The 12,684-nt window shown below is 45.4% G+C and overlaps 1 protein-coding gene across 5 annotated transcripts in view; it reads right to left on the bottom strand.

Annotated features, from left to right (window-relative positions):
* SCAI (suppressor of cancer cell invasion) overlaps nucleotides 1-12,684 on the bottom strand; it is a 145,754-nt gene that overhangs the window by 26,573 nt on the left and 106,497 nt on the right. For all 5 annotated transcript variants that reach the window (XR_016393646.1, XM_022578753.2, XM_089913743.1 and 2 more), the window contains one exon: nucleotides 11,912-11,993. Coding sequence is in view for 4 of the 5 variants with exons in the window: in XM_022578753.2 (XP_022434461.1) it covers nucleotides 11,912-11,993 (82 nt within the window). In the remaining variant the exon portion in view is untranslated. The remainder of the gene's footprint in view (nucleotides 1-11,911; nucleotides 11,994-12,684) is intronic.

A 12,684-nucleotide genomic window follows, 5' to 3' on the forward strand; every position in this document is an offset into this window, starting at 1 on the left:
TTAAAGGCCTTATGCAGAGAAGGGGACAGCAGTCAGAGCTCAGGGTCTGCCTAAGATGGAGTCTAACAGAAAACTGGCCCTGCTAAATTGGAATTCCAAAGGGCTACACCCTTACTGTAAGGATGAACCAAAACCAAATTTCACACCTTCCTGCCCCCCAGGACCATGCCTCGGGGGACCACAGGAAAATTTTCTTGGGGCTGAGCAGAGCAGAGACAGAGCAAACAAACGAACCGAACAGTCCTGATGGTTGTAACTGTAAGCCAGCCCTCTTGCATGTTTGTAGCCCAGATTCATACCACCTAGGTAACCCCAAATACATGGTCCCCAAATGGCAGTGCCTCTAGGTGTCTAGCAGAAGCAAATGCAGACCCTCTCTGGATGAAAGTACCATCATTCTAGGGCTCAGTGAATTTCCCACAGATAATTTTAAGGATAACAAGAAGAATCTAAGGATAACAAGAAGAATCTGTAAGGTCGGATCTTAACAAACGGCACCGCGAAACAGAGGAAAGCTTCAAGTGAGCTTTATTAGGGAGCGCTCCCGGGCGAGGTTCACTGGTCCGAGAGAAAGGGGCCAGAGAAGTCGCACCCGGGCGAGGGTTGGGCAAGATTTTATAGGGGAAGAAGGGAAAGGGGTGTGGTGAATCTGGGAGGGCGCAGGGTATTCCTTATTTGGTGGTCTTTTCGGGTATCCTGGGGGACCGTTAGTCCCGCCCCTCGAAAGGCGGGAAGGCTGGGCTGGGTTCAAAGTCCCCAGGTCAGTTCCTGGAACTGGGTGGTCCGGAATGTCTCCAGGGCAGTTTCTGGAACTGGGTGGTCTGGAGAAGTTCGGTCTGATGCAACCTGTGAATCTGATTGTGTTCCCCTGCCTCGGGCCAGTTGGCCTTACATCCCGACATCTTTGGTGTAATTGGGCGGCGTTCTGATCTCTGGCTACTTCATGCTGAATGGGGGCGTCGAAAGGGGAGTCGGGCGACCAGAGGTCCGAGGCTTAGGGGAGACCAGCGGGGGGTTCTGTAGGAAGCAAGGTGTAAGGACCGAGGAGCATTTGGTTTGTGGCCACCCGAGAGACTTCCTCCATGCGCCTGCGAAGGAACCTAAGAAAACAGGGAGCAAACGTGAGCAAGATACAGATGAGAATTACGGGGCCTAAGACTGGTGTTAGCCAGGTATAGAGGGTGGATCGCCACCAATCAGGAATTGGGGAGGCGGACTGTTGGTGTTTGCGTTGGAGTTCTTCTCTTAAGCGATGGAGGGCTTTTACATTGTCTTCGAAGAGTCCTGTTTCATTGATGTAATAGCAGCATTCCTCCTGTAGGAAGAAGCAGGTACCTCCTTTGTCGGCCGTCAGGAGATCCAGGGCTCGTCGATTTTGGAGGGCAACTCGGGCTACTGAGGTGATCTGGCGCTGGAGGGAGGTGATGGAGGCGTTAGAAGCCTCGATGGCTAGCTGGAGTTTCTGTTCTAGGTCACGGGATGTTGAGACACTGTATGTTAGGGCTCCTCCCCCGTTGCCCGCAGCAACGAGAGAGGAGGCGAGGGAAATGCCTGCGACCATAGGGAGAAAGATGGCCCTTTGGCCCTTAGAGAGGTCGAGGGCCCGCGTGAGTGCTATCAGTTAAGCCCTTTGAGAGGTCGTCCCTTCTGGGAGGCTGTTAGCCTTGATAATAGTTGGGATAGTTACCACCGCATAGGCTGCCCGTCGGCGTCCGTCAGGACTGAGTATTGAGCTACCGTCCACAAAAAGAGTGCGGTCCGGATTTGAAAGAGAGGTGTCAAAGAGTCCCTCTCTTGGTGGTTTGAAGGGTTCTATGACATGAGGGCAGAAATGGGATGGAAAACCCCCGGTGCCAGAGATAGGCAGGAGGGAAGCCGGGTTCAGGTGAGGGGAGAGATCAAGAGAAATAGCTGGGTTTTCAATGAACAGTAGGTGGAACTCCTGGATGCGGGAGGGGCCCAGGAGGGAGAGAGACTTGTGGCCTAGGAGGTCGACCAGCCGGTGGGAGGAAAACACGGTTAGTGGGTGGGCCAGAGTCAGTTTGAGTGTTTGTTTGGTCAGTTCGGCTGCTGCTCCTAGGGCCCGAAGGCATGGTTGCCATCCCCAAATGGATGGGTCTAGCTGTTTGGAGAGGTAAGCCACGGGGCAGTAGGAAGGCCCTACAGGCTGGGCAAGGAGTCCAGTGGCTATTCCGGCCCGTTAATCCACAAAAAGGTGAAAAGGTCGGTTTGGGTTGGGCAGAGAAAGGGGAGGAGAAGATATCAGAGCATTACGGAGGGTGAGAAAGGCCTGTCGAACGGCGGAAGGAGAGGTGAGGGGTCCTTGAGGGGTTTCTTTAGCGGCTAGATATAAGGGTTTAGCAAAGAGAGCAAAGTTAGGGATCCAGTGTCGGAAAAATCCTGTAAGGCCCAAAAAGGAGAGAATTTGTTCCGCTGTTTCCGGAGGCTGGAGTTCACGGATAATCCGGGTGCGGTCGGCTGTTAGACCTTTTGTGGTAGCGGTAAGGTGGAGCCCCAGGTAGGTTACAGAAGATACAGATAACTGAGCCTTGGCTGGGGAGACCCGATAACGGCGAGAGCCAAGGTAATTGAGGAGATCTGCAGTATGTTGTCTTGAAAGGCTGAGAGATGGGCTACAAAGGAGGAGGTCATCTACATATTGAAGGAGTGTGCTGGGGGTAAGGGTGCAGGAAGTGGGGTCCCGTGCCAGCGCCTGACCGAAGAGGTGAGGACTGTCGCGGAAGCCCTGGGGAAGGACTGTCCAGGTGAGCTGACTGGAAGTATGAATATCCGGGTCCGTCCAGGTAAAGGCGAAGAGGAAATAGGAGTCGGGATGAAGGGGGATAGTGAAAAAGGCATCTTTGAGATCCAGAACCGTAAAAGTGGATTGTGGATGGGGGGATATGGGAGAGCAAGGTTTGGTACTACTGGGTGGAGAGGAATTATGGCCTCATTGATTAGTCGGAGGTCCTGGACCAGGCGATAATCCCCAGAGGCCTTGCGGACAGGCAGGATGGGGGTGTTGCAGGGAGAGTCAGTGGGGATAAGGAGTCCCTGGTTTAGGAGTCTGGTGATAATAGGTTGTAGGCCCCTAAGGTGAGTCTCAGAGATGGGAAATTGGGGCCTTGATGGAAATTTGGAGGGGTCCTTTAGGCGGATGAGAACGGGGGAATGGTGTGTTGCTATTATGGGCTTACAAGTAACCCAGACTTGGGGATTGATTGGGTTCGGTGTGATTGGAAGAGGGGGATAGGAAGGGGAGGGTTCTAGAGACAGGCCGAGAAGAGGAAGCAGGAGTTGGGAGGAGGGGACCTTAGGGTCAAGTCTGACCAGCTGGAGAGAGGCCCCTAAACGGAAAAGGACATCTCGGCCTAGCAAGGGAACTGGGCAGGATGGTATGACTAAGAAGGAATGAGTAAAAGGGAGTCCTTCAATATGACATGGGAGTGGACCTGTCTGGAGTGGGAAGCATGGTTTGCCATCAATACCCATGACCGAGATCTGGGAAGGAGAAACTGGCCCGGAGTAAGGAGGCAGGACCGAATAGGTAGCCCCCGTGTCCACCAGAAGTGAGATGGACTTACCCGCTACCTGTAGCATTACCCTGGGCTCGGCGAGGGTGATGGGGGTCTTCGAGTCCGGGCGCCGTCAGTCGTCAGCCAATCCCAGCAGTTCGAGTGGTAATGCCGTTGGGTCGGCCTGCCCCCCGCGTGGAGACGCTAAGGGAGGGCCAGCTGTAGGGCAGTCACTCTTCCAGTGGCCCGTTAGCCCGCAGCTGGGACAGGGCTTAGAAGGAGGTCGGGAATTAGGACATTGGCGAGCCCAGTGGCTTTCTTTTCCGCATTTGAAGCAGGCCCCTGGCGGGGTTGCCTTTTGCAGACCCCGTGGATGCTGTGATCCATGGGAGATGGCCGGCCTTAGGGCGGCTACAAGAGCTTGGGTTTGGAGGGCTACCTTCTGGTGCATCCGAGCCTGTCGGCTGGATTCTGCCAAGTCCTCACGGCCATTATAGACTTTAAAGGCCATTTTTACCAGATCTCGAATAGGGGTTTGAGGGCCGTCTTCTGCCCGTTTTAATTTCTTTCGGATGTCCGGGGCTGATTGGGTGATAAAATGGGTGGCTAGGACCGCTGCCCCTGCCGGGGTGTCGGGGTCCAGCCGGGTGTAGAGAGTTAAGGCCTCTGTAAGGCGATTGAGAAAGATAGCTGGATTTTCGTTAGGTTCTTGGGTTATCTCTTTTAGTTTTTCAAAATTGACTACCTTATGAGCGGCAGCCTGCGTGCCAGCCAGGAGGCATTGGATCATGAGGTCGCGTTTACGACGGCCATCTTGGCCATCCTGATAAGTCCAGCCTAGATCAGTGCCAGGTACGGCAGTCGCTCCGACGGGCATGGAGTTGTCGGTAAGGTGAACCTGATCTGCATGGTTTCGGGCAGCAGTTTGAATTCTTTCCCTTTCGTCAGGGGTTAAGGTAGAGGTCAGAACCACAAAGATATCGTGCCAGGTTAGATCGTAAGCTTGAGACAGGTAGCAAAATTCTTTGATGTAGTGGGAGGAGTCGGCAGAGAAGGAGCCTAATCGCTTTTCTATTTGAGAGAGATCTTGGAAAGAAAAGGGAACATAAACTCTAATCCTTCCGCTCCTGCTACCTCCCTCAGAGGGCACAGGAGATTTGAATCTTGGGAGTCGTGAGAGCGTGTACGTGCACTAATTGGCGAAGCGAGGGGCGTGGGAGGAGAAACCGTTGAGGGAGGCGGGGGAGCGGTTGGAGGGGCCAGAGCGGGTTCGGGAGGAGGAGGGACCGCTTCAGGGTAGGGTGGAGGTTGGAGAGGAGTTCTGAAGGGGGGAGTGGTAAGAGATTCGGGAGGGTCGGTTAGTGGGGAGGGGTCATCGTCAAAGGAAATTAGGGGCTTGAATGTAGGAGGTGTCTGTTTGGCAAGAAGGATCTGGGAAGTGGAACAATCAACGCAGAGGGAAGGGCGGGAGCGCAAATACCAGAAGGCCTGAACAGAGGGGACCTCGGACCATTTGCCTGTCCTGCGGCAGTAATTATCTAGATCACGGAGATGTTAAAATCGAAAGTCCCTTCAGGAGGCCATTTGGATTGATTGTCTAGAGGATATTGTGGCCAGGCCACAGTGGAATAGAAAATAAGCCGTCGGCGACGGAGATCTTGGGAGAAACCGAGGGCTGTAAAATTGGCTAGGAGACACCCCAGGGGCGTCTTAGAATCTGGTTTCGATTGTGAGGTTCCCATGACCCCCCAGTCTGTCCCTGAGTGAATGGAGAGGGAGAGAGGCGTCCCTGGTCTCAGTCTCCAATTCACGGCAGGTCGGAGGGCGGTCAGGCGATTGGGACGTCTCCACAATCACCCGAGGCCCGGCGGGTCGGAGAGCGGTCAGGCAATTGGGACGCCTCCACAGTTGCCCGAGTCCCGGAAAGAGGACGGAGGAATCCCTGACGCGTCCGCGATTAGGGACAGCGAGTCCGGTGGGCAGGGACTCTGAGGGTCGGAGGGAACAAGGGAGGGGGACTTACCTCGTTTTCTGCCGGATCGGGTGGATGAGTAGAGGTTCCCTGGTTGTCTCCTGGGGGAGGGGAGGAGCGGCCCGCCCAGTAACCCGTGGGGCTTGGTACCCCTCCCGGGTTTCGGCACAAAATGTAAGGTCGGATCTTAACAAACGGCACCGCGAAACAGAGGAAAGCTTCAAGTGAGCTTTATTAGGGAGCGCTCCCGGGCGAGGTTCACTGGTCCGAGAGAAAGGGGCCAGAGAAGTCGCACCCGGGCGAGGGTTGGGCAAGATTTTATAGGGGAAGAAGGGAAAGGGGTGTGGTGAATCTGGGAGAGCGCAGGGTATTCCTTATTTGGTGGTCTTTTCGGGTATCCTGGGGGACCGTTAGTCCCGCCCCTCGAAAGGCGGGAAGGCTGGGCTGGGTTCAAAGTCCCCAGGTCAGTTCCTAGAACTGGGTGGTCCGGAATGTCTCCAGGGCAGTTTCTGGAACTGGGTGGTCCGGAGAATTTCGGTCTGATGCAAACTGTGAATCTGATTGTGTTCCCCTGCCTCGGGCCAGTTGGCCTTACAGAATCTAATCAAAGATAATCAAGCATACAGGGATACAAAAACAGCAAAGGGTGTCTTTAAGCAGCAAAAGTAGATTTCAGGTGTAAGAATTACCAGATAATAAATAATATAGTAAGTATGCTTATTAAGTTTAAAGAAATAAAGAACAAACTTGAACACAGAAAATAGGGAACTATAAAAAGGGCAGTGAATTATTTGAAAAAGAACCAAACAGAACTTCCTGAAATGAAAAATACCACAAATAATATAAAAATCAGTAAATGGGTTTAATAACGAGTTAGTCACAGCTGAAGAAAAGAATTTGTGAACTGAAAGCCAGATCAGAAGAAATTATCCAAATTTCAGCCAGAGAAACAAAAAGATGGAAAATATAGAAGAGAGGTCAAGAGACATGGAAGACACAATGAGAATGATTATGTAAGATCAGAGTTCCAGAAAGAGATGAGAGAGGATCTGCAGCACAGCCAAGATTTGAAGAGATAATGGCTGAGAATTTTCCAGCAATAATGAAAAACTCTAACCTACAGATTCGAGAAGTCCAGCAACTCCCAATAGGTTAAATATAAAGAAACAAAACCTAGATAACTGCAGAACGCCAAAAACAAAGAGACGGTCTTTCAAAGTAGCAAGAAGGAAATGGAATGAGTGAGGCTGACTGTCAGAAGAGCTCTTAGGTAATCTTGTTATGAAGGTGAATGCCTTCCTAGACCACAGCAATCTACAGTCATCAGTCAAACACTTTAGGACAAGGCTGTTTAGATAAGTATGACTGTTTTGACAAATGTGTAAGTCATGTTTACTGGCAGGGATCCATCTCTGTCATATATAATTAAATACTCAAAGGATTTTCTTCTTCCAAGGAAAAAAAAAGCAGAATTCAAAGAAGTGTTGCCCAAAATGACAGGTTTGTGTTTTTTTTTAACCCCACTAGTACTACATTATTACAGATAAAGCCTATTCCCTGATGGAAATTTGAGAGCCTAAATGTGAGCCACACTTGTTATGTTACAGACCTCGGCATTTCAATTCCTCTCTTCTGAAATGAGGCTCAGACTAGCACGAAAAGCTCCTCTTTTTCTAAATGTAGAAACATCTTGGGCTTTGGAATGAGAAAGACTGCTGGAATCAATTAGGCAAGATACTTAACCTCCAAGAGCAGTTACTGCAGCTATAAAATAAGGATAATGGTGACTACCTTCATTTAATCATTCAACATATATTTATTGAGAATCTTTTAAGTATGAAGCACTGGGTACATAAAGGTACATGTATATGCAGATATAAACACACACGAGGGACTTCCCTGGTGGTGCAGTGGTTAAGAATCCACCTGCCAATGCAGAGGACACGGGTTCGAGCCCTGGTCCGGGAAGATCCCACATGCCGTGGAGCAACTAAGCCCATGCGCCACACCTACTGAAGCCTGAGCGCCTAGAGCCCATGCTCCGCAACAAGAGAAGCCATGGCAATGATAAGCCCGCACACTGCAACGAAGAGTAGCCCCTGCTCGCCGCAACTAGAGAAAGCCCGCACGCAGCAACGAAGACCCAACACAGCCAAACATAAATAATAAATAAATTTATATTAAAAAACAAAAACACATGGACTTCAGGGAAAACATAGCATAATGCTGATAGACCTTTACATTCTGGGCAGAACAGCTGAGCTTGCTCAGTGAATATGACTAGACCACGAAGACCTAAAGACACTGACATCAGAGATTACCCAACTAAATGGCCCAGCTAGATTGCCACACTGAGCAGCTCACTGTGACAAGCCCTACCTAGAGCCTCAGGGATTCTAACCATTTTGCTAGCTTCCACTCTTATATCTGAGCAGAAGGGCAAAAATTATGAGTCTCTAAAACAACATATTCAGGAAAAACACCAGAAACAAACCATAATGGAGGAAAGAGACACCATGCAGGGAGAATTTTTTAAATGATCATTGACATTCTCAAAGGGAAGAGAAGATATTTCAACCAGGATAAAGGCCAATTATATATGTGTATGTATATATGTTTTACATACACACAGATACATCTATATCTTTGTGAAAGAAACATCTAGAGAACAAATGAAAAGCTCAATAAAAGGGTCAGAAGACAAAGGCAAGGGAATTTCCTACAGAGCAAAAAGACTGGAAGATGGAAAATAAAGGGCAAAAAAATCAGAGGACTAGACCAGAAGGTCCAATATATGAATGACAAAAATCCTCCAAAGAAAGAACAGAGAAAATGGAAGGGAGGAAGCCACTGAAACAACTCAAGAAAATGAGCAGAGTTTCCAGATTGAAAGGACTCACTAAGTACATGCCAAGTACCATTGTTAAAAGTAAACCCAGGGGCTTCCCTGGTGGCGCAGTGGTTGAGAGTCCTCCTGCCGATGCAGGGTACACGAGTTCGTGCTGCGGTCCGGGAAGATTCCCACATGCCGCGGAGCGGCTGGGCCCGTGAGCCATGGCCGCTGCGCCTGCGCGTCCGGAGCCTGTGCTCCGCAACGGGAGAGGCCACAACAGTGAGAGGCCCGTGTACCGCAAAAAAAAAAAAAAAAAGAAAAGAAAAGTAAACCCAGACCAGGGCACTCTGTTAAGAAGCTGAAAAACACTGGAGACAAAGAGAAGATCCTATATATTTCCAGGGACTGAAAACAAGTCACATGAAAGAACTCAGAATTAGAATGCTTTGTACTTCTTAAGAAATGCTGGAAGCTAGAAAGCAATGGAACAAAGCCTTCCAAATTTCGAAGGGAAATAATTTCTAATCAATACCAAAACTACCATTTAAGTGTGATGGTAAATCAAAAACATTTGCAGAAGTGCAAGACTTCAAATATTTTACCTCATATTCACCCTTTCTCAGAAAGCTCCATTTTGCTGGAGATGCTACAGTAAAATGAGAGAATAAACCAAAATGAGAGAGTAAATGAGAGTGTCCAAGAAGAAGACATAGGATTCAGGAAACAGGGATTCCAATATAGAAGAGAGATGAAGAATTCCCAGAATAATAATGAAAAGAGATTCAGGGAGGAGAGCTGTGCAGTACATGTAGAGGGCACCAGTCCAGAGGCTTTGCAAGAGAATTCATCCCAAAGATAAAATTAAGAGAATGATGCATCTGAACAACCTGAAAGAAGGTTAAGCAATTGGTGAGGAGCTTGGGGTTGAATCTGTGATAAGTTCAGAAAAAGAACCAGGAGCAAGATAACATTATTTGCTCCAGGAAAAGTAGAAAGTTGCATAGAAAAGAAAAAGTTTACTATGTGGCTTAGATGTTAAAAGCATTGTATAGTCATAATAATATAAGCACTAAATATTCAGTGAATCAAAATTATGATATGTCTATTGTGTGGATAAAAGTTATAAAAGGTATGAATATGAAATGGGGATAGGAAGGGGAAAGAGAGCTAAATTTTTCTTCCATAATGGGATATCAATACATGCTGCTTAAAACATGTATTTTAAGAAATACAAGAAATAAAGATATTTCTTTAAGAATCAAGAAATATCAATACCAGCATGTGATTTAGAAAAATAATGGTTAAATACCAAAATAATTAACTTAAAAAGATGTAAATGGTAGCCTCTGGGAAGAGGCAAACAAGGGTAGGGCATGAGAGCGGGAGACTGCTGTTGTTAGTAACTCCTGGCGGAACCTGGCTGAGTAGATCTCACCCTGACCACACAAGGGAATTATGCTGATACCTGAGACCCACCCCAGGCCAAGCAAATTAGAATCACAGGAGTTGGGACCCAGGTACAAGTGGTTTTGAAGAGGGCTCTGAATGTTTCTGATGCACAGAAAGAGAACTACAGCTTTCAACTATATGGATGAGTTACTTTCATAAAAATTAAAAAGTAATACTGAAATGAAGAAATAACATGAAGTGTTTGTATTTACATGAAGAAACATTTAGAAAACACATATATGTTCATAAAACATTCATATGGATGAAATGGATATAACAAAGTATGTACTGAAGAAATAATACATGTCACCCAGTTCTTTTTCATTAGAAACTTGCAAAATGATAGTTTAAGAATTTTTATGTGCTTTGTGGGAAAAGTAAATGTCAGACACTTTCATATGTTAACACAGAGAACTGCACACCTGATTCAGAGGCATTAACTAGTTTTTTAAAAGACCAAATTAGTCTACATCATGCCCTTATTTGCCTACTGCCCATGGGCTCCCCATTTCATTTCTAAAGATCAGAATGTTCTTGACAATTTAATTTTTTAGAGGAGTGACACTGCATGTGCCATCAACACCAAACACACACAGAAATCTATTATTCCATTGTTATCCTGGGTGTTGGGATATTGAAATTTAGAATTAAATCATGAGACATAATTCCAATTATGCACAATGGTGTTTTTTCAAAATCATCATCCAATACGCAGTCTACATCCAAATGACACTCTGGAAATAGCAGGTACATAACATGAATGATATTCTTGAGCTTATAAAAGATGGTATCAAATAATGTCCAATTAAATCGAGAGAAATTAATAGATTGTGAAAATACTTTCAATGCATGCTAGATCATAGTAAGCAATACACTTGCTTACTGTGCATCAACACATTCTGTTACATTGTTAAACTGTAGCAAATGTTTCCTTTTCATTGACAAAGGCACAGAATGCTTTTTTTGAATTCTGTGAAGACACAAAATGCCTGGACTCTTCTGATTTTATATGTTTAAATGGGGTAGCCAATAAACCTTTTCCTCTAGCAGCCTCCCACCCTCTCAAAAAGATTAAAAATGACAACAGCACACTCACAATTTAAGAGTGTACATAGCTAGTTTTCCTAAAAATCAAAAGTTGTAACGTTAAACTTGACAAAATGGGTAGCAAGAAACATGCTGAACAACGTAGGGTGGGATGGATGCTCTTGGAATTCCGACTTTAAAAAGTGAAACTAAGCATGAAAATTAGATGGAAAAATATGCTTGGGGTCAGCTTTTTTGGCTACCAGACATTTCTGTTGCTCTCCTGAAATAAACGTATTAACGTTTGCTTCCCCATCTAATATATGAACACCCACAACAGAAATAATTTTAATTGGCAGATCTGTGTTTCCAGCATATTTCTGAGTATACTGTCCACTAATGAAATATTCCAACCATATACAAAGGGCTCCAAAAATTCTGTTTTCATTTTCCTGTAAATTACTATTGTTTGAATTTTAGCATCCAGCTTTAAAGTGTCTCACTGCTGCCATTCTTTATACAATCATTGAAAACCACTGCTTCTATAGCAAAATATAAAAGAAAGAATTTTCACATTAAGTCCCTGTTACTTATTTCAGAATTCAGGGTCATCTTTTTTTTACTTACTGTCGCAAATTAAAAAAAAACAATAATAAGTGCCTCTAAAACAATTTGTGTTGATATTCAATGAATATAACTCTATAACATGGGATAGAAATTCCACTTAAACTATAGTAGCTCAGTGTATAGAGGGGAAAAAGTTTGAAAACTAGAAAATAAAATGTTCCCATATACTTCAACCTCTATAAAAGAAAACTATTCTGGGTTATATAACAAAAATAAACCTCCCACCAGTGATCTTGGAAATCTTGAATTTTTTTTCCCGCAGGAGGATTTATTATTTTCCACTGAGTGTCCATTCATGCGTTTTCTTCTTGTTTCTATTCATAGCACCAGATCCTGACTAGCATGCACAACCTCAAAAGAAAAGAAAGACTAAATACAAACTGTGTAAAATTAAATAAAATAAAGCAAAATAAAAAGGCACATGTTCAGATTGGTTACCTCAGGGTGGTGCCATAGTGTCTAACGTGGAATAGCACTCATGGAACTCACCTTATACGCAACACTATTGGATGAATCCACAATGATGAACAGGGGCTTCCTTGTGAAAGGATAGAGATCTCCAGGATGAAGGCTGGGAAAACAACAACGAGAGTAACAGTGAATGACTGTATAACTTTATCAGCCAAGTCTCAGAAATCTTAATTATCAGTTTGGTCTGCTCACATCTCCTTTTTGTCACAGCACTGGGAGAAAAACAAAGATTAATTAAGCAAAAGACCAAAAAAGTCTGTATTTACTGGGGTAGACAAGTTAACAGTTTTATTTGGAAAAAAAAAATTCGAACATAATTATTATTCAAGAATATTCAAGCTAAAGAGAAGTCTCTATATTTAATATATATATTAATATATTTAAAGATGGATTAATAAATACACATGAAAATCTCAGAAGTCAGCATTTAGGGACTTTCTTAGTATTTAAAAGTTCCTCCTAAAAAAAAAAAAAAAAAAGTTCCTCCTAAGAACATGTTCTGAAAACAAGATGTAATAACACAACCAGATTTCTATTTCAATGAATCTTTCAAAATCTATATCCATTTTAAAGATTTTTATTATTTTAAGCTATATCTTAATATTGCAGACAATAAGCAGGGGCTCCCCTTCTATTATCTACATTTCCTCTGGACATGTGCATCAGAATCAGCTGGGGTGCTTGTTAAAGATACAGATTCACTGTGGCCCACAGAAGGCTAAAGCAGTAACATGCATTTGAGAGCCACTGCTTAAGGTCACAATTTTGGTGTGCATGCTCTTTCCCATGGC

The sequence above is a fragment of the Delphinapterus leucas genome, chromosome 6 (assembly GCF_059928025.1).
Source record: "Delphinapterus leucas isolate spDelLeu-1000000601 "Yukka" chromosome 6, BTC_Dleu_Yukka2, whole genome shotgun sequence".
Taxonomy (NCBI): domain Eukaryota; kingdom Metazoa; phylum Chordata; class Mammalia; order Artiodactyla; family Monodontidae; genus Delphinapterus; species Delphinapterus leucas.